At 45.6% G+C, this 21,952-nt stretch overlaps 1 protein-coding gene across 3 annotated transcripts in view; it reads right to left on the bottom strand.

Moving 5' to 3' along the window:
* Positions 1 to 21,952, bottom strand: part of ZC3H4 (zinc finger CCCH-type containing 4) — a 282,668-nt gene that overhangs the window by 18,107 nt on the left and 242,609 nt on the right. For 2 of the 3 annotated variants that reach the window (XM_030218219.1, XM_030218220.1), the window contains exon 12: positions 18,491 to 18,753. In XM_030218219.1, coding sequence (XP_030074079.1) covers positions 18,491 to 18,753 — 263 coding nt within the window. The remainder of the gene's footprint in view (positions 1 to 18,490; positions 18,754 to 21,952) is intronic. The other variant, XM_030218221.1, reaches the window with a different exon arrangement.

The raw sequence follows: 21,952 nt of genomic DNA, 5'->3' as shown, positions 1-21,952 counted from the left end.
GTCCAGATTCAGAGGGCTCTAACGAAGGTATTCCAGCTGACAGATTATGGAGTTCCTTTGCACCTGTTTCAGAATCTACTGTTTTGACAATTATCACACTCTTCTAACTCCCTTGATGTTTGTCCATTTTTCTATTGAGAGAATTACCTAAAAACATACTAAGTTGGTTAACTCATTTTGCTAGCTGTGCTCTGGCTGATAGCTACTATTCTGAATCTCTTGCAAAAATTGTATTAAAACCTATCCCTCAAAGATGAAGGAGTTGATTTGACAAATACTGCCAACTTTTGTCCTGTGGCAAGCATTTCTTGGCTTGTCAAGTTGTTAGAAACTATAGTAGACCAGTGTTTCCCGAGTCCAGTATAAATTGTCTAACCTCAGTCGTTAAAGTGATAATAAGTAGTGATTCAATACTATGTAAAGGTCTAAAACAAAATTGTGTATGGTGTAAACATCCAAACAGATCCACAAAAGTAGAAGTCTGGTCATCTACTATAGTGTTTCCCAAGTCTGGTCCTGGAGTACCCTTTGCCAGGTTTTCAGGATATTCACAATGAATATGTATGAACTTGATTTGCTTACACTGTCTCCATTATATGTAAATCTCTTTCATACATATTCATTGTGGATATCCTGAAAACCTGACTGGCAAGGGGTACTCCAGTAAAGATCATTCAGCATTGCTTTTAAAATTTGATATTTTGGCTGCTTTTGATTCAGTTGATCATATTTTGTTACAGAAAATGAGCAAGTTAGGCTGGTCTGACCCCATTTTTTTTTTTCCTGGTTTACTGGTTTCTTTAGGGAGAAAAACGACAGTGTCTATAAGAATGATGTATTATCTTCCTTGTGGTTATCAATTGCTAGAGTCTCACAGGGTGCTCCTCTGTCACCCTTACTGTTTAATATATATATATAAGTTCAATAGGAGTTTTCTTGGATAGAAGGATTATCTGCAATTTTTCATACGCGGGCGATATTTCTGTTCTTATTCCCATTCTTGAGGTTCTCTCCAATGCTTTGTATAATGAAAAACAAGTTATTGAATTGGTAGACTGCTGGACACGAGGTCATCTTCTTAAACTTATATAACCCACTTATACATCAAATGATGTCCTCTCTAATATTATATTAAGTTCAGAGTCTATCACAGTAGAAAAATCGGCTAAGATTTTGGGTATATTACTTGATTCTCAGCTGTCTTTCGAACCTCAAGTGAATAATTTAATTCAGAAGATATTTTCCAGATTGAGACAGCTTAGATCTATATATTCTTTTTTCCCAAGCAGCTCACTTGAAATTATTAGTTCAGACTACTATTCTTTCACAGCTTGACTACTATAATTCCCTTTGTTTGAATTTTTCCTCTAAACTGTTTTGGAAACTCCAGTTATTACAGAATATGATGGCTAAATTAACTTTGAAATGTGAAGATATGATAGAGCGACACCATTATATGACAGAGCAACTCAGTTACACTGGTTGCAAATGCAGACACAGACTGAATTTAAAGCAGCTTGTGTAATTTTTAAGGGCTTCTTTTACAAAACCATGCTAACGATTCCAGTGTGGCAAATGCAACTAAGTCCATTCAATTCCTATGGGCCTTCATTGCATCTGCCGCAGTGGAATCACTAGTGCAGCTTTGTAAAAGGAGCCCTAAGATTTTATGTGGCCTTTGTTCAGATAGTTAACCAGGTCTTGTCTTTCATCCTATAAAGAGTTCTTCTTGGTTTACGACTACCAGGTCTTGTCTCTCATCTTATAAAGAGTTCTTCTTGGTTTACGACTACTCTGATTTTAAGTTGTCCTTCAGTTAAGCAGGTTTGCTTTAAATGATTATCTAATCTAATCACGATATTTATTGATCGCTTCTTCCCAATCGGGTCCAAAGCAGTTCAAATTTAAAAACAAAATAAAAATACATCAATGGTTCTAAAGTACAGAATATAACAATTATGATATTACCAACTACTATCACACAGATGCCTTTGAAGAAAGATAAGCTGAGTTTTGTTTTATGGCAGAAGAAAGATTATACCAGATCAATAAGATTGGTATAGAAAAGATATTTCTAAAGCTTTATTAAACTGAACCCCCTTAAATGATGGAAAATTAAGCATTTGGTGATCCAACATAGGATTTTCATGAGTGGTCGAGGGAACTATATTTAGCTGAGTCAAATGGTCTTGAACAAGACCATGTACTATCTTAAAAATCATACAAGATTTAAACTCCGCTCGAGCATGAGCTGGAAGTCAATTAAATTTTCTTAGCAAATGGGAAGAATGATTGAATTTATGCTACTTGAAAATTAAGTGGGCTGCAGTGCTCTATAATAACTAAGTTTTTTTTTTTTAATTTGCTTATGTTTTTTTTAACTTGTTATACTGCCAATACTGACTGGCAGATCAAGGCAGTTTACAATTCTAAATAAAAACAAAACAGGAAAAGAATGCCAATTTCTAATAGAAAAGTGGACAAAAGTCACTCAAGGGACATGCAGCAGATAAATAAAAACAGATCTGTTCTCTGCAGCAGAGACTAGTCATCCATGTCAACCAATCCTAAAGCAAAGATATACATTAAGAAGTAGTAATAAAATCCAAAGCAAACAGATGTGTTTTAAGCAGTGTTTTAAATTTAGGTAAAGACAACTTGTTACAGATCACTCCATATTTTAGGCAAAAGGAAGAAGGCTGAATGACGAGTTGATTCGTATTAAGCCATTTTGGGACTTGAGATAACTAAACTATTAGAATCGAATGAACAAAGCAGTCGGGAGGGCGTGTAACGAATAGTTGAGGCCAGATATGAGGGCTGTCCAAGATAAAATAGGATTTTAAAGTGAATTCGATAATGCATTGGGAGCTAGTGGAGTTTAGAAAAAAGTGGGTTGATATGGTCAGATTTTCTGGCTCTAGAAAGTAATCTGACAGCTGTGTTCTGAATGATTTGGAGATGTTTAATTTGAAATACTGGTAGACTGGCATAAACAGAATTACAGTAGCCTAACAGGAAATCAGTAGCGCATAACAGTGCATAGAAATGGACTTATAAGAGGCCGATTGAATTTCAGTATTGGTGTCAAAACCTACCCAAAATCCTAATTCAGTCCTTTTTCATTTTCTGAGTGTATTGTTGGTTGAAACAGGAACTCTGGTGCAACCCCTGCTTCCTCCCTTCCTCCCCTCCCAGAGCAGCTCCTGTTTGAGGTCCAAGGCCCCCCAGAAAAAAAAAAAACAAGGCCCCCCGAACCGCCTACCCCAGGCTAACCTTAAAAGCATTGATGATGCAGTGGGAGAGGGAGTGATCCGCACTCACCCCTGCCAGCTTTGTAAACATGGCTGCCAAGACTGCTGCCAGAAGTCGTGGCAGCCATGTTGAGACTGGAGCCTGCATGGGTAGAACTGATTGTCTATGTATGCTGACTCCAATGACTTCTGGTACTTGAAGTCCCAGCAGCAATGTTGACAACTGAGCAGGGGGCACGGACGAATGAGGATCGCTCCTGCCCTCACTGCACTATCAGTGCTTTTAAGGTAAGCCTGGGGGTGGGAGAGTCTAGGTCCAGGGAGAGCCTCACCTTTGGTCTGGGGGAAGGGGTGTCAAAGGTAAGCTACTCCTGTTCAGGGGAGGGGACGCATTGTGGTTTGGTTAACGGTTTCCATTTCTGCCGAAACCCAGCAATAAAATTCAGTCACAGGTTCAGTTTCGGCAGAAACAGGAAAATGGTTTTGGTAGGCTTCTAGCGAAATGTGGCCACGTTGGGTTTAAGTGTTTTATTTTATTTAGTTTTTTAGATTTTGCTCACACATGTTTCAGTAGTAGCTCAAGGTGAGTTACATTCAGGTAGATGGGTATTTTAATCTGTGGTAACACTAGTGACTTTTTTTGTTATTGATATCTGGATTATCCTGCCTCTGTGTATTTTGCCCTCACCGTCCAAGTCAGAACTGAACAGCTTTGGATGCCTTCAGAATTCCATGAAAGCAGAAGTTTTTATATGCCTTTTCTCCAATACCACTAATCTCCAGAACTATTCAGAAGATTCACTAAGATATGGCATATCTTATACTGATACCTCCATACTGGCCAAGGCAGATCTGTTTCCCTTTTTTACGTCAAATGGCTCAAGAGCCATCTATAAATGCTACCAAGATTGGTGGACCTATCTACACAGACATTAGGAATTATAGCTCATCCTAATCTTCAAGCACTAGACCTACCAGCATGGATGTTGGAGGCCAGATGTTCAATAAGTTTCTCAAGCATGAAGAAGTTAGACATGTGTTGTTGGCTTCTAGGAAACAATCAACAAAGAAGCTGCATGCTCTAATGTGGCAAAGATTTGTGGCTTGGCATAATGATCACTGAGAAAACCCTTTTCATTGTTTCTTAGCACACTTTTTCAGTCTCTTCTTCATATCTCATATTCTGACCTCAGTACATCTTCAGTGAGGGACCATTTAAGTGCTGTAGCAGCATATCATAGTCCAATTGACAGGAGATCTATCACTAAGCATGATTTATGAAAAGCTTACTAAACTTGAGACTGCCTAAGAAAAGACCAACACTTTCTTGGGTTTAAAATTTATTTCTCCATCTATTGTCTCAATTGTCTTTTGAGCCAGTGGCTCAACCAAAGTTTTTGAACTGGAAGACTCTATTCTTAACTGCCATACCTTCAGTCAGAGAATCAGTGAGATGCAAGGGTTAGTTTATTACTATTCATATACCCAGATTCTGTAAGATAAAGTAATTTTCAGAATATCCAAAATTTCTTCTGAAAGTTGTATCAGATTTCTGTATCAATCAACCAGTGATACTATCAGTGTTATATCCACTAAGTCATGGTAACGAGCAATAACAAAATCTTCACATGTTGGATTGCAAAAGAGTATTGCAGATACACATACACAAAACAAATTCTGAGCACAGATGGTCACAAACTTTTCTCCCTTTTTGACTTAAAGAGACATAATTATCCAATGAAGAAAGCACACTTTCTTCATGGATATTAGATTGCATAGTGCTTTGCTATGATAAAGCATATCAGACTATACTAGGAAGAGTAACTGCTCAGCACCTCAGAACTTCAGTGACAATGAAAGCACATCTTCAAAGATCTTATACAGAGAACATTTGTAAGGCAGCTACATGGTCGTACATAGATATATTTTTACTAATACTGTCTAGATCAGCCTTCAATTGCAGGTGCTTTTGGATAGGTAGTCCTAGATAATTTTTCTAAATAATGCTTCAACCAGCCTCCTCCTCCAGAAACCTGTTTTTCTGCAACCCTAAGCTTGGCAGTCATCAACTGTGTGACTGTGGAGATACTTGCTTTCCATGGAGAAAATGTAGATGCATGCCGATAAAGCGAAGATACTTACCTGTAGCAGGTATTCTCGGAGGACAGCAGACTTCAAATCTCACATGTGGGCAGACGCCGATTCGCGTTGCCCGGTCCGGAATTTATGCCAAAGTAAAAAAGTTAGAGTTTTGTGAAATGCGAGCCGCGCTCCACTGTGCATGTGCGAGTGCCTTCCTGCCCGCAGCGAGAACAAGGTCCTCTCAGTTTAATCTTAAAGCAAAAAACAAATAAAAATAAAATAAAATAATGAAAAAGACAACTAAAAAGGGGAGGTGGGCGGGATTGTGAGAATATGAAGCCTGCTGACCTCGGAGAACACCTGCTAAAGGGAAGTATCTTTGCTTTCTCCAAGGACAAGCAGGCTTGCATATTCTCACAATTGGGGAACACCTAGCATCTAAGCTCACCAAAAACAACAAACAGTGTTTGGGCCTTGCAACAGCGAGGACACTACTACTTAACATTTCTAAAGCGCTACTAGGGTTATGCAGCGCTGTACAGTTTAACAAAGAAGGACAGTCCCTGTTCAAAGGAGCTTACAATCTAATGGACAAAATGTGCAGATAATCAAATTGGGGCAGTTTAGATTTCCTGAATAGAGGGGTATAATGGTTAGGTGCCGAAGGCAACATTGAAGAGGTGGACTTTGAGCAAGGATTTGAAGATGGGCAGGGAGGGGGCTTGGCGTATGGGCTCAGGAAGTTTATTCCAAGCATAGGGAGAGGCGAGGCAGAAAGGGCAGAGCCTGGAATTGGCGGTGGTGGAGAAGGGTGCAGAGAAGAGGGATTTGTCCTGTGAGCAGAGGTTTCGGGTAGGAGCGTAAGAGGAGATAAGGGAAGAGAGGTAATGAGGGGCTGCAGATTGAGTGCATTTGTAGGACATTACACAGATTAACCTGAAACTATTTACAATCTGAATGAAAGTGAAGCCTGGAACAGAATAAAATGGGCCTAGGAAGGTGGAGTTGGATTCTAGACCCAAAACAGATTCTGCAACACTGATTGCCCAAACCGACTGTCGCGTCAGGTATCCTGCTCAAGGCAGTAGTGAGATGTGTGGACTGAAGACGATGTTGCAGCCTTCCAAATTTCTTCAATAGCGGCTGACCTCACGTGAGCTACTGACGCGGCCATGGCTCTGACATTATGAGCAGTGACATGACCCTCCAAGGTCAGCCCAGCCTGGGCATAAGTGAAGGAAATGCAATCTGCCAGCCAAACTGAGATGGTGTGTTTCCCGATGGCGACACACATCCTACTCGAATCAAAAGAAACAAAAAGGTGGGCAGACTGTCTATGAGGCCTTGTCCGCTCCATGTAGTAGTAGGCCAGTGCTCTCTTGCAAGCCAGGGTGTGCAAGCTGCTTTTGCCAGGATGGGCATGAGGTCAGGGAAAAAATGTTGGCAAGACAATCGACTGATTCAGATGGAACTCCGACACCACCTTCGGCAGGAACTTAGGGTGCGTGCAAAGGACTACTCTGTAGTGATGAAAGTTAGTATAATGTGCATCCACCACTAAGGGCTGAAGCTCACTGACGCTACGAGCTGAAGTAACAGCCACCAAGAAAGAGTAGTTACTTACCTGTAACAGGTGTTCTCCGAAGACAGCAGGCTGCATATTCTCACAAGTGGGTGACGCCACGTCGGCCCCGGAGGATTTTAAAGCAAAATCTAAAAATCTCTTCTACGGCGTTCCGTCGCGCGAGCGAACGCACTGCGCATGTGCGCACACCTCTTCCCGCTCGCCGTGCGGACACGCCCCTCAGTTAAATCCAAAAGATGGAGGAGACAACTCCAAAAGGGGAAGGTGGGAGGGTTTGTGAGAATATGCAGCCTGCTGTCTTCGGAGAACACCTGTTACAGGTAAGTAACTACTCTTTCTCCAAAGACAAGCAGGCTGATATTCTCACAAGTGGGGTATCCCTAACTTCCAGGCTTACACAACACAACAAACAGTGGTCAATTGAGTCTCGCAATGGCGAGGCCAGAATAAAATTGACCTGAAAAGAAGAAACATCGAAATGAGTGTAGCCTGGAACAGAACAAAAATGGGCTTAGGAGGGTTGGAGTTGGATTCTAAACCCCAAAGAAGTTCTGCAGCCCCGACTGCTCAAACCGACTGACGAGTCGGCTATTGCTGAAGGCAGTAGTAAGATGTGAATGTGTGGACTGATGACCACGCCGCAGCTTTGCAGATCTCTTCAATAGTGACTGATCTTAGATGAGCCACCGACTCAGCCATGGCTCTAATTTTGTGAGCCGTGACATGGCCTTCTAGAGTCAGTCCAGCTTGGACAAAAATGAAGGAGATGCACTCTGCTAGCCAAGAAGAAATTATGCGGTTTCCGACAGCAACTGGCATTAAAAGAAATAAACAACTGGGCGGACCGTCCGAGGGAGCTCGTCTGCTCCACGCAAAAAGTGCGGAGCTTGCTTTCGCCAGTGAGGGAGAAAGAATGTTGGCAAGACAACTGACTGGAGCAGATGGTACTCCGATACCAGCACCAGTAAGAACTTTGTCTGCATGCGGAGAACTACTTTGTTAAGATGAGAAGTAAGGTAAGGCGCTTGAGCTACTAGAGACCGAAGCTCACCGACCTTACGAGTTGAAGGAACAGCCACTAAGGAAAACGACCTTCCAGGTCCAATACTTCAGATGGCAGGAATCCAGTGGCCCGAATTGAGCTTGCAGCAGCTGGATGAAAACGACATTGGGACCCCAAGATACTGGATAAGGAGTGATAGGAACTCTAACCGAAGCATAAGAGCCAACTGTCAAAATTATTGTGGGTGCTAAGCCCAACAGAAATAATCTCCCTTAGACACATACAAGGAATTTTCTCAATATTGGGGGAGAAATAAACCTCTCGTGAAGTGGACAGCTAAAGGCTGACCTTTCACACGTTGATGATAAGCTCTTATTGCACGAAGATGAATACTGACAGAGTTGGTCTTGAGACCAGACTCAGACAGGTGTAGAAAGAACTCAAGCAAGGTCTGTATAAGACAAGATGCAGGATCTAGGGCCTTGCTGTCACACTAGACGGCAAACCTCTTCCATGAAAAAGAATATCACCTGTTTGTGAAATCTTTTCTGAAAGCAAGCAAGAGTCGGGAGACACTCTGGAAAACTCAACGAAACCCCACTCTCAACATCCAGACCGTGTGAGCCAGAGATTGGAGGTTGGGATGTAGAAGTGCCCCCTCGTTCTGCGTAATGAGAGCTGGAAAACATTCCAACTCCAGAAGAAGAGGGAATCCTATCTGACGCAGCTAGAAAAGAGCAATCAGAATCATGGCTCCACAATCTTGCTTGAGAAACAGCAAAGTCTTTTCCACCAGATGTATGGGAGGATACGCATACGGAAAACCTGTCTCCCAAAGAAGGAGAAAGGCATCCGATGGTAGCCTGCCGTGAACCTGCAGCCTGGAACAGAACTGAGGGACTTTGCGATTGGACTAAGTAGCAAAAAGATCCACTGAGGGGTCTTTCGAACTATAGGCATGCTCAACTGTAGCATTATCCTGCTCAGCCTGTCGGCCAGACTGCTGTTTACGCCAATTAGATAAGTGGCTTGGAGAAAACACGCCGCATTGCGGGCCCACCGCTACATCTGTATGGCATCCTAACTCAGAGGGCAAGATCCAGTACTCCTTTGTTATCGAGTACATCACAACCCGATTGTTTGTTGAATTAAAATAATTTGGTTGGATAGCCAGGAGGGATGCAACCTTCGTCAGCAGCTTTTGACTGAGTAAGGTGCCTCAGAATCAAAATAGAGAATTAACCACCTCTGAGGGGAATACCGAAGACTGGCGGACAGTCGGGTAACATCCTCTAGATACCCTAAACTTGATACCACTGGGAAGTTAGGATGCACTGAGCGGATGTCATGTGCAAAAGTGCCATGGGTGTCAAGAAGTCTCAATATGTACTGTGCTGTAATCTGTTGAGACGGGCAATCATCGTGTTAAGGGAACACATGCACTCTCAGTCCATGAAGATACGCTGCAACAACAGCCAGGCACTAGGAAAAAAACATACTCTGGATGCAAAGAGAGTATAAGTATCCTATAAATCCAGAGAGCATAACCAATCGTTTTCCTGAAGTATGGGAAGAAGGATGCCCAGGGAAAGCATCCTGAACCAAATCTGTTTAGGCCCCTTATGTGTATGATGGGACGCAACCCACAAAGAAAGACCTGGAATAGAATCTCAACCCTTCTTGCCCTGGTGGAACGGGCTCGACTGCATTGGCGCTGAGAAAAGCAGAGAGTTCCTCTGCAAGTACTCACTTTTGATGGAAGCTAAAGGATTAAGCTTCCAATGAACAATGTGGAGGGTTTGATTCCAGATTGAGAATGTAACCTAACCGGACTAGTTGAAAAACCCCACCGGTTGGAGGATAAAAGAAGTCACCTTTGGTGGAGAAAATGTAAACTTCCCCCCCGACAGGCAGAATGGCCGGTACGGACATTTTTTTTTTTTTTTTTTAGTGGCTATACTGAATTGGAGCCAGTCAAAAACCCCTCTGTTTCCTGGGGAATAGGTGCAGGGGCCTGATTAGGTGCACGCCGCTGACTAGAACGAGCGTGCTGAGGCATAGCCCGAACCGGCTGTCGAGAAGTAGGAGTATAGGTACGACCCCTTAAGGCACAAGGAAAACTACTCCTCTCTCTAAAGAACTTCCAAGATGAGGAAGTGTATGCACAGCATATCTACAGTTTTCTACTGAGTCTCCTCCTCCAGGAGAGAGGCACACAGTCATGAGAGTCTGCGCATCACTGTACCTAGAGCAGAAATCTAGGTGTTACATTACAAGTGTCGAAAATGCCCTTGGACAGGAACCTGCGACACACCGTGTGCTACCTGACCACTTGGTGAAAAGGTTTAGCCTACTCCGGTGGGAATGCTCGTAAAGATCTGACAAGACTTGATTTGGGATGCGATCATGCCAGCCTGGTACGCCATTCTCCAAAAGAGGCTTAGGATGTATGCTCTGGCCCCGGGGGCGCCGAAATAAGTTCTTAGAACTCCTATCTGTTCTGAGTGCAGAAGACTCAGGTGAAGATAGTAGTCCAGGACCTCTAGCATCTGGGCATTGGGATTCACAATCTCCACTGTAATGTCAGATGACCATCATTGAACTGAACTAACTACTCAAACAGAGCAGCTCAGATCCAAACGCGTCCGATATGGAGGCTACTATGGGTCAAGAAGTTGCCCCAGTAGGGTGCGAACACCCATACCAGAGGCAGCATCGGTGAAGGAGACCAGGTGAAAAGCCAGATGCCGCAGGAGGCGGTAGCACCCATGGCATCCAATGGTACCCATGGTCCCGAAGCCAAGGACAAAGTCTGGAAATGCAAGGGAATCAAAACCAGACTGCTAGACCATGGCACCGACGGTACCGATGATACACATGGTACCGATGGACCCCGGTACCAATGGTACTTGGTACCGATGATAGTCATGGTATCTGGTATCGATGGTACCCATGATACCTGGTACCGATGGTAGCCGTGACATGTGGTACCAATGGTACCCATGATATCCGGCACCAACAGCACCGACGGTACCGATGGTACACATGGCACCGACGGTGCTCATGACACCTGGTACCAATGGCACCCATGGCACCGATGGTACCTGGTCATGATATCTGGTATCGATGGTACTCATGTGCCGACGGCATCCATGATACCTGATACCCATGTATCCACGGTACCGACGATACCTGATACTATGGTACCGATGGCAGTCATGATACTCGGTACCGATGGGCGATGATACCTGGTATCGATGGTGCCCATGATACCTGGTGCCGATGGTGCCCATGATTCCCGGTACCGACAGCACCCATGGCACCGATGACACTCGGCATCAACGGCACCCATGGTACCGATGATACCCGGTGCCGACGGGACCCATGGTACCGATGATACCCGGTACCGACGGGACCCATGACACCGACCATGGTACCAATGTAGTTGGTATCGATACTCCTCGGTACCGACGCACCGATGATATTCGGTACCAACAGTACCCATGGCACCGATGATACTCGGTACCGACGGCACTCATGGCACCGATGATACCCGGTACCGACAGCACCCATGGCACCGATGACACTCGGCATCGACGGCACCCATGGTACCGATGATACCCGGTGCCGATGGGACCCATGGTACCGATGATACCTGGTACCGACGTACCGGTGCATCGACGTCCAATGCCAGGATACCTCCATAACAGAGGGAGCAACGCTCTCGTGTCTGAAGCCCGGATACCTCCATAACAGAGGGAGCAAAGCTCTGGGCATCTCCTTTGGGCATCCCTGGCAGAGTAGAATACGTCTCGTTTCTTTGAGACACTACTTGCGCTTCACAGGGAGATGATCCGGCCCAAGACACATCCGCCGATGCGCCCGAATGACCTGCCAAGCAGGAGGCGCCGAGGCAGGTGGAGACCTATTCGATGCATAACTATACCCAGCGTGCATCGGTCTCTGTCGGACTCCAGAATGATCTCCTTTGGGCATCCCTGGCAGAGTAGAATACGTCTCGTCTTTGAGACACTACTTGCGCTTCACAGGGAGATGATCCGGCCCAAGACACATCCTCCGATGCGCCCGAATGACCTGCAGAGCAGGAGGCGCCGAGGCGGGTGGAGACTCACTTCAAAGGTTACACCACTGATATTGTGTCACCAGGTTGCCCATGCAGTGGCTGACCAGGGATGCACCTGCTTAGGTTCCTGGTTTTTCCTGTGACATACACCTTCACACTTGTGGGGCTTAAAGACAGTGGTGTGCTGGAGCAGGCTGTCACAGCTCTGGAGAGCCATTTGTAAAGTTTTAATAAATGGATCCTAAAAATGTGGGCTTGTTTAGTTTGCTGGCGAGAGAGAGCCCACAGATAACAATATGCCAGCATTTTTATAAGAAAAGAGAAGCTTATATGCTTTGTTTTCCTTTCAGGCACAGCCCCTTGTGACTCTGGCAAGTACTTAACTTTTCCTTGCCCCAGGTACAAAAAAGTACCTGTATATATAAGCCACAATGAGCCTGCCATGAAAGGATCAAATGAAAAAATAAAGAACACCCAAAAAGGGTAAAATTAAAAAATAAAAAAGAGATTTTACTCCGAGGACCTGAAGAAAACACGAAGCACTAACGAACTCCGTGTCTCCTCAGACGCGGAAAAAGAAAAACTGAGGGGCGTGTCCGCACGGCGAGCGGGAAGAGGTGTGCGCACATGCGCAGTGCGTTCGCTCGCGCGACGGAACGCCGTAGAAGAGATTTTTAGATTTTGCTTTAAAATCCTCCGGGGCCGACGTGGCGTCACCCACTTGTGAGAATATCAGCCTGCTTGTCTTTGGAGAAAATGACATTCCAGGTCAAGAACTTCAGATGACAGGAATTCAGCTGCTCAAACGGAATTTTGATCAGCTGGGTGAGAATGATGTTGAGATCCCATGGCACTGGTGAAGGTTTGACAGGGGGCTTTGACAAAAGCAAACATCTCATGAAGCGAACAACTAGAGGCTGTCCAGAGATGGGCTTACCTTTTACATGTTGATAAGCACTAATTGCACTAAGGTGATCCATTACGGAGTTGGTCTTGAGACCAGACTTGGATAGGTGTAGAAGGTACTCAAGCAGGGTCTGTGTAGGACAACTAAAAGGATCTAGGGCCCTACTCTCACAACAGACGGCTAACCTCCTCCATTTAAAAGAATAACAGTGGAATCTTTTCTGGAGTCCAGCAAGACTCAGGAGACACCCTCCGAAAGACCCAAGGAAGCGAATTCTAGGCTCTCAACATCCAATCTGTGAGAGCCAGAGACTGGAGGTTGAGGGATGTAGAAGCAACCTCTTGTTATGTGTGATGAGGGTCGGAAAACACGCCAATTTCCATGGTTCTTCGGAGGATAATTCCAGAAGAAGAGGGAACCAAATCTGCCGCGGCCAGTACAGCGCGATCAGAATCATGGTTCTGCAGTCTTGCTCGAGTGTCAACAAAGTTTTTCCTACTAGAGGTATCAGAATATAAGTATACAGGAGACCTGTCCCCCAACTGAGGAGGAAGGCATCTGACGCTAGTCTGTCGTGGGCCTGAAGCCTGGAACTGAGGGACCTTGTGTTTGATGTGAGTGGAAAAAAGATCTACCGAGGGGGTGCCCCACACTCGAAAGATCTTGTGGGCCATGCCGATGTCAATAGACCACTCGTGTAAGCCAGGGTGTTGATTGTGCCTGCCAGATAAGCGCCTCGAAGGAAAATGCCGTGCTGGCGAGCCCAACGCCACATCCGGACAGCCTCATGACACAGAGGGCGTGATCCAGTGCCCCCCACCCTGCACTGTAATATATTGCAACCTGATTGTCTGTTTGAACGAGAATAATTTGATGGGACAACCGATCTCTGAAAGCCTTTAGAGTATTCCAGACTGCTCGAAACGCCAGGAGGTTGATCTGAAGATTCGTTTCCTGAGGGGACCAAGTTCCTTGAGTGTGAAGCCCATCTACATGAGCTCCCCATCTCAGGAGAGATGCATCCGTTGTAAGCACCTTTTGTGGCTGAGGAATTTGGAATGGAAGTCCCAGAGTCAAACTGAATCGACTGGTCCACCACTGAAGAGAGCGAACAAGCTCTGGGGACACTTGGATGACATCTTCCAGACTCCCCGTGGCCTGATACCACCGAGAAGCCAGGGTCCATTGAGCTGATCTCATGTGAAGATGTGTCATGGGTGTTAATGTACACTGTGGAAGCCATGTGGGCCCAGCAATCTCGGGATATAAAACAAAAAGTGAGGAGAATGGATGAGGATACCAACACTTGTATATTTATTCACTTAAAAATTAAAAATTAAAAAATAACAATGTACATGAAGATGACCCGACACGGCCGTGTTTCGGCCAAAAGGCCTGCCTCAGGGGTCTTTGCAACCTTGGTGGATGTAACTCGGAATGTGTACTCCAAGGGAACTGTCGAGACACAATCCTCTTAGGTCTCCTCTCTTCAAAAAGGTATATATAAAATATATAATAAAAGGCAAAACGGACTTGTAATACTCCTCTCCGAAGAGATGTCTACAATTGCGAAATATATTTCACCTCCTTTTTTGTTTTTGCTTTGGCCCAGCAATCTCAACATCTGCTGAGTTGTGACCTGCTGAGAGGCACGAACCTTGGACACCAGCAAAACAAGATTGTCTGCTCTGGCTTCTGGGAGGTAGGCTCGAACCTTCTGTGTGCCTATGAACTCCAATTGCTGGACAGGGTGTAGATAGGCCTTGTGAGAGTTTAAAACGAACCCTAGTAGCTCTAGCACATAAACAGTCATCCTCATGGACTCCCGAGCACTGCCCTCTGAAGTGCTCTTCACCAGCCAATTGTCAAGATATGGAAAGACATGGACTCCAAGTCTGTGTAGCGATGCTGCGACTACCGCTAGACACTTGGTGAAGACCCTGGGAGATGATGTGAGGCCAAAAGGCAACATGCAGTACTGAAAGTGATGTGTTCCCAGCCAAAACTGAAGATACTTCCGGTGGGCAGGAAGTATCAGGATATGAGTATATGCATCCTTTAAGTCCAGAGAGCATAGCCAATCGTTTTTCTGAATCATTGAGACAAAGGTGCCCAGAGAAACCCTTCTGATCTTTTCTTTGACCAGGAATTTGTTCAGGGCCCTTAGGACTAGGATGGGACACATCCCCCCTGTCTTTTTCTGCACAACGAAGTACCTGGAATAGAATCCCTGCCTTTCTTCCCCTGGTGGAACGGGATCAACTGCATGGGCCTCAGAAGGGCGGAGAGCTCCTCTGCAAGCACCTGCCTGTGCTGAGAGCTCAATGAATGAGCTCTCAGTGGGCAATTTGGGGGGTTGGAATGCCAATTGAGGGTGTATCCGAGACAAACTATTTGAAGAACCCACCAGTCGGAGTTTCTGAGAGGCCACTTTTGGTGAAAAACTTTCAACCTGCCCCCAACTGGAAAGTCTGGAACAGACACTCTTACTGCGGCTATGCTCTGTTGCAGCCAGTCAAAAAGTCATCTCTTGCCTTGACTGGGGAGCAGCAGGGGCTTTAGGAGCACACCGTTGATGAGAACGAGCACGCTGGAGCTGAGCCAGAGCAGTCAGACGAGCCGAAGTGTACCTACACCTAGAGTAGTAGTAGGGAATGCTCCTTGACTTGCCAAAAAACCTCCTAGATGAGGATGTGGATGCAGAAGGCGCCCGGTGGGAGAGAGAAGAGATAGTGTCAGTGTGTTTCTTGATCTGGTCTGCGACCTCCTCTACCTTCTCTCCAAAAAGATTATCCCCCTGGAAGGAGGATCCGCCAACCTCTGCTGAACAGAATGTTCCAAGTCAGAAACACGCAGCCATGAGAGTCTGTGCATTGCTATACTTTGAGCAGAGATCCTGGATGCCACATCAAAAATGTCATAAGTCCTCCTGGCCAAGAACTTTTGACACACTTTCTGCTGCTTTACCAGATGGCAAAAAGGCTTGGCCTGCTCTGGAGGGAGCGTATTGACCAAGTCTGGCAGCTGTCTCACCCAGTGTCACAAGTAAACACTCATGAAGAACTGGTATGACTGTATACGGGAGATCAGCATTGAGGACTGGTACATCTTCCTCCCACAAGAATCCAGGGTTCTAGCTTCTCAGCTTAGGGGAGGGAGGCATAGTCCCTAGTACTCCTGACTCTTCTGAGAGCAGATTCCACCACCATGGAGTCGTGAGGCAACCGAGGCCTTACTAACCCAGGTTCACTGTGGATCCGATACTGGGTGTCAATCTTCTTGGGGACAACAGGGACTGACAGAGGGGATGACCAGTTTCTGACGAGGACTGCCGAGTATCTCGTGGAGAGGAGCATCACTGCCTCCTTAGGAGGAGATGTATAGTCCAGGACCTCGAGCATCTTGGCCTTGTGCTCATCCTCCACCTCCAAAAGAAATGGAATGGCATCAGCCATTTCCTTTACAAAAGAAGGGAAAGAAAGGCTCTCCGGCAGAGACTGTCTCCTTTCAGGTGGTAGGGAGGGTTCAGAAGGAATCCCATAAGACTCGTCTGAGGAAAAGTATCTGGGATCCTTCTCTGATTCCCACGAGCGCTGGGGTGTCGGCTGAAGCACAGGTTGCAGAACCTCTGGGGTCGCTAAGGGAGCAGAATCTCGGCTGCTTGGAGACAAGCGCATCGGCACCTCTTGAATGGAGGAAAAGCGATCCTCCCAGCACCAATTCTTCTCGGGTGCCGAATCCCTTGGGGCCCTGGAGCTCCCGGCACCATGTATCGAGGGTGACTGATGACGGTGCTTCTTGGCCTTCACCCAAAGCATGTCACCTAGGCTCCTTGGTGCCGACGAAGACAACGTCAAATCCTCATGTCGCCTCAAGGTCAGGTCCAAAGATGGACGGTCCCAGGGGGCCTGCACAGCAGGAGGCCTCAAGACAGGTGGAGACCCACTCGACACCACACTGCTCCCAATGCCTAGAGGACTCAAAGCAGCCATGCTTACCGATGCTCCCGATGACTGTGTGACACTCGACCTCAATGCCGATGTCCAGGAACCGGACCTGGCTTCAAAAATCTTTTCACGTTGAGCCTCTCGGGAAACCTGGGTCCTCTTCTTCATATGAAGCAGAGAACACAGTTAACAGGGCTATGGTCGGACCCAAGACACTGCAGACACCAAGAATGGGTGTTCTTCCCCAAGATGGTCCAGTTGCACCGGGTACAACACTTGAAGCCACTGGGAATCTTCATGGACAAGGACAGGAAATCTTCTCCAGCCAAATCAAACGATTCAATGGTGCCTGAAAAAGGGGCAAAGGCACAAAAAGAAGGGAGTACCCGACCGGAGTCAGGGCCTAAAATCGGCCCGTGACGTCGAAAAATAAAGGAAACTTAAATGCAGGCAAAAACCACTAAGAAAAACAAGGGGGAATTTGTGAGGTTTGAAAAAAATAAAAAAGCCACAATGAAAATAAATGAAAACAAGCAGACGGCACTCAAAAAAGCTCTTAGACAAGGCGTGTGAGGAGAGACCAAGAAAACATAGCTGCTCCTCACGTGGAAAAAAACAAAACTGAGAGGACACATTCTTGCGGTGGGCGGAAAGGCACTTGCGTATGCGCAGTTGAATGTAGATCGAACTTCACAAAGCTCTGAATTTTTTACTTTGGGATAAATGCTGGACCAGGTGACGTAGTTCAGCGTCTATCCACTTGTGAGAATATGCAAGCCTGCTTGTCCTCAGAGAACAGATTTTCTCTGTGGACAGCAGGATCCCACAATTACACATTCCTTCCTTGCTCATCCTGGGTTGAAGCGTAATTTGAACATTAATGGACACTGACAGCAATGTGAGAATTCCTGCACAGGCTCTGAAGGCTTTTTAGAGCTCTCTCTGGGCTTTAGAAACTGAACCCGATTTGGTGCTGTCTTTCAATGACATCACCAACTGTATGGCTATGGGATCCTGCTATAGGCATGCAACTATGTTTTCTTAACTCACTGTATTTATTTAGTTAAGCTGTGCATCTCTTCACTTTACAGCTTTGAGATAAAATGTTATGGTGACATCAAAATGTTCAATGGCAAAATGGTAGATCAGCAGCCCTTTCTCAACGCCTCACCCCCTTTCCAATGGAAAGGGGCAGAGGCCTTGAAACTCCATTAATAAAAGCTTTAACAATAATAAAGGATCTTATATGCTATCACTTTAAAAATTACAAGGTCAATTTTCAAAGAAGTTCTTTGCAGGTAAATTGATGTTTTATCTACTAAAACAGCCTCTTAGAAAGCTGCTCTTCCCTTCAGTGCAGGGTAAAGGATGGGGCCAAACTGTCCCAACAAATTATGTACAGAAGTCTACATCTGCAAGCTCTGTTAGCACTTTTGGCCACAGATTTTCAAAGGGAACAATCACAGCAACTTTCTTTGAAAATGAGCTTGTATGCTCTGCAAAGAAAATGAAAACTGTCCTCATTATATAAATCACATTGAGAACAGACTGTGTTTCTGGAGATGCAACCATTGAACAAATTTGTCAAGAAGCAGAAAGTCCAGAAAAAAAAAAGCAAAGGAACACACTTGGGTTACCCATTATTTCTGAGTCAATTTCCAGGCCTGGATCTTGGTAGAAATCATCGTAGAAGCTCTGTTCTGGAGGACCTGGTGGCATCATTCCTGAGTTTGTTGGATCATCTGGATCGAAGGGCATCACTGGGGGACCTGAGCCCATTGGAGGCCCTTGATTCATTCCAGGACCCATGGGCATCTCATGAGGCATAGAGCCTGGGGGCCCTGGAGATCCGCCAGGTCCAGGGAATCTAGGAGGGGGTGCACCTGGTTGCCTAGGAGAAAGCACACTCAGGTAAATCAGCATTCAAAAGCACAAAGTGGGTCACTGATGCTAGCTTTTCCACAGTATGAAATGCTTCCTCCTTTCAAGAAATCTTTGCTTAAGTTTATTGCTCACTATTTCAAACTACATGCACAATTTCAGTCATCAAGGTGGCAGCTTAGCTTCCTGCTATCATAGTACCAACCCCTTCTTTTTAGGCTCCCACCCTAAAAGGTGAGAGGATGGCCAATTAGCAGGAGCTTCCCAAACCTTTTAACACTTATTTCACCTTGAGAAAGAAGCAGGTAAAGATTTTGGTTTGTTCTGTTGGTTGGTTGCCTCCCATCCATAAAATACATTATGAGCATAGGCGGTTGGTGGTCCAACTGTTTGGGGAGGCTAAAGGGGGCGGGGTTAATATCCATAATTGTCTGGCAACACAGAAAAAAAATAAGTAAAAATAAATCACAATTAATACTTTTTATTAAATTTAGATATTAGATATGTATAATATGTCAAAGAATAAAGTGGTTGCTCAAAGCATATACTAACCACAATTGCTCAACTCCTCCATCCATCTCCAGCAATTCTCCTCTCTCCCCTTCCCTCCCCTCCATCTACCCATGTCCAGCAATTCTCCCTTGTTTCTCCCCCCATTGCAGTATCTATCCCTCTCCCTCTTTCCCTCCCGAATGCAGTGTCTATCCCTCTCCATCGTTCCCCACCCCCGAATGCATTTATCCATCTTGCTCCCTCTCTGCAGTCCCTCGAATTTGATCAGATCGCCACTACTGACAGGCTCTCTCTCATCCCCCCACCATCCGATGCAGCGTCTATCCCTCTCACTCCCTCCCTGTGGTCCCTTTAATTTGATTTAGATCGCCCATCGCTGCCGGTAGCGGCACGCCAACATCGTACTACAGCTTGCTTCGGGGCTTCGGCCTGACGTGCCCCGCCTCCTCTGACCAAACTTCCTGCTTCCGCGAGGGCTGGACACATCATAAGGAAGGCTGGTCAGAGGAGGCGGGGCACGTCATGCCGAAGCTCCGAAGCAAGCTGTAGTACGATGTTGGCGTGCTGCTACCGGCAGCGATGGGCTATCTAAATCAAATTAGAGGGACCACAAGGAGGGAGTGAGAGGGATAGACGCTGCATCGGGGGGGGTGGGGGGATGAGAGAGAGAGAGAGATGCTTGGGGCTTTCGGCTAAGCCTCCCCAAGCCTCTTATACCGGGCGCCTATGATTATGAGGGGGAAGAGGAGAAGAAATCTGCATATTCTTGTCTCATGATTCTGTAACTGTAAGAAAGTGAAGTTACTCACCTGTAGCAGGTGTTCTCCGAGGATAAGTAGGATGAGTATTCTTACTAATGGGTAGCATCACAGATGGACCTCTGGTGTGGAGATGCTCCTCAGCATTCTATTTCCAGAAGCTTTTGGAAGTGGTCAACCGCGCATGTGCACATAGTCCTGCTCACCATCATCACACGTTGGACCTGGTCAGTTTAAATACAGCTGATAAAATTCAACCCAAGAGGAGGTGGGTGGGTAATAAGGATATCCATCCTATCGTCCTTCATTTTCTTGAGGACAAGCAGGATGGATATATTTAGAGACCGACTGAAACTTCCACCAAAACTGTCTGAAAGCTTTTGGTTGAAACTGACACCTCAAGTTTGGTTGTGTGAGTGTTAATATGAACCAATGAGGGCCACCGGGGATTGTCAGAACTTGCGGTCTACATCCCACTGCTAAACCCACAGCATCCAAGCCAGAATATAATTAAATAATGAAAGACCGTGTTTTACCTCCTAGCAAAACAGCCTCCATACACATGAACCGCAGCTAATGAAAGCTGTAATTAGAAGCCACAGTGATTTTACACTGCTTGACTTTGCGCCAGACTCAGTGACAGCTGATGTCATAACGCCACAGATGCTCATTCTTAAAGAGCTTATCATCCAAATTTACAGACTTAAATTCCTGCTAAAATTGTGTATTAAAAGTATTTATTTGGAGCACTGTATTTACCACATAAACTAATATGCAAGATCAATACTTGCAATTGCAGTATTAAAAACACATACAAGAATAGCACTCCCCAGACTACCTTACAATTCCCATGGTCTAATGGTGCAGTCAGGGCAGGAGCGATGCCCCAGCCTGGGCAGTCATTTTGAGAGCAGAGCCGCAATGGGCCAGAATATCCGAGGATTGCTCCTGCCCCAACTACACTCCTAGACCTCCAGGGATTGTAAGATAAACCCAAGGAAGCCTACAGGTTGAGGAACAAGCACTTGGAGGGGGAGTCTGGGAGAAGAGGCAACTCCTGTTTTTGGGGGGGGGGGGGGGGGGGGGGGGGAGACAAATGGGACAAAACACAAAGTTTTGGCTTCCACTGAAAACACATGGTCACTTTCAGCTGAAACCGAAACCAGGCAAAAAAGGATTTTGGGCCGATTTTGGCGCTGTAACCAAAACTGAAACCAAAATTCAGTTGGCCTCTAGATATAGTCTTCTTAATGTGAATCTCTAGATACTAGGCTGTCCAAAATTAAAAAAAAAAAAAAAAAAAAAGGGGACAAAAAGGCCTGCAACAGGCAAGATCCAAAGGACAAGGTAAAAACTGCAATAAATGTTAAAAATAGGTTTTTTTGAGCAGTCTGGAACAGAAACACATGGGTCTAGGGGAGTGGAGTTGAATTTTAGACCCCAAGTAAGTTTTTCAGTTCTGTTTGACTGAACCTGCTGTCACGTTGAGAATCCTGTTCCAAACAGTAATGTGATATGAATGGGTGGACTGCAGATTACATTGCAGCTCTGCAAATCTCCTCTATGGAGGCCGATCTCAGGTTGGCAACCGATGCAGCCATGGCTCTAACATTGTGAGCTGAGACGTGACCCCTCCAGAGTTGGTCTCACTTGGGCATAAGTAAAAAAAAGATGCAGTCTGTGAGCCAACTGGAGAGAATCCAGTCGATATTCAGCGCTATTTAACCGGCCAGGAATGGCTCCTGGTTGGGTATTTAGAATTTAGCTGGCTAACCGCTAATATCCAGTGGAAATAGCTGGTTACCTCTGCTGAATAGTCACTGTTAGTGCATGGCAGTTAACCGGCTATATCCGTGAATATTCAAGCGCTAGCTGGTTACGTTTAGCTGCCAAATCTGACTGTCTAAACAGCAGTCCTATCTTTAGCCACTGAACTTA

Source organism: Microcaecilia unicolor, chromosome 11, assembly GCF_901765095.1.
Source record: "Microcaecilia unicolor chromosome 11, aMicUni1.1, whole genome shotgun sequence".
Taxonomy (NCBI): Eukaryota; Metazoa; Chordata; class Amphibia; order Gymnophiona; family Siphonopidae; genus Microcaecilia; species Microcaecilia unicolor.
This window is presented reverse-complemented; position numbering and strand designations above follow the sequence as displayed.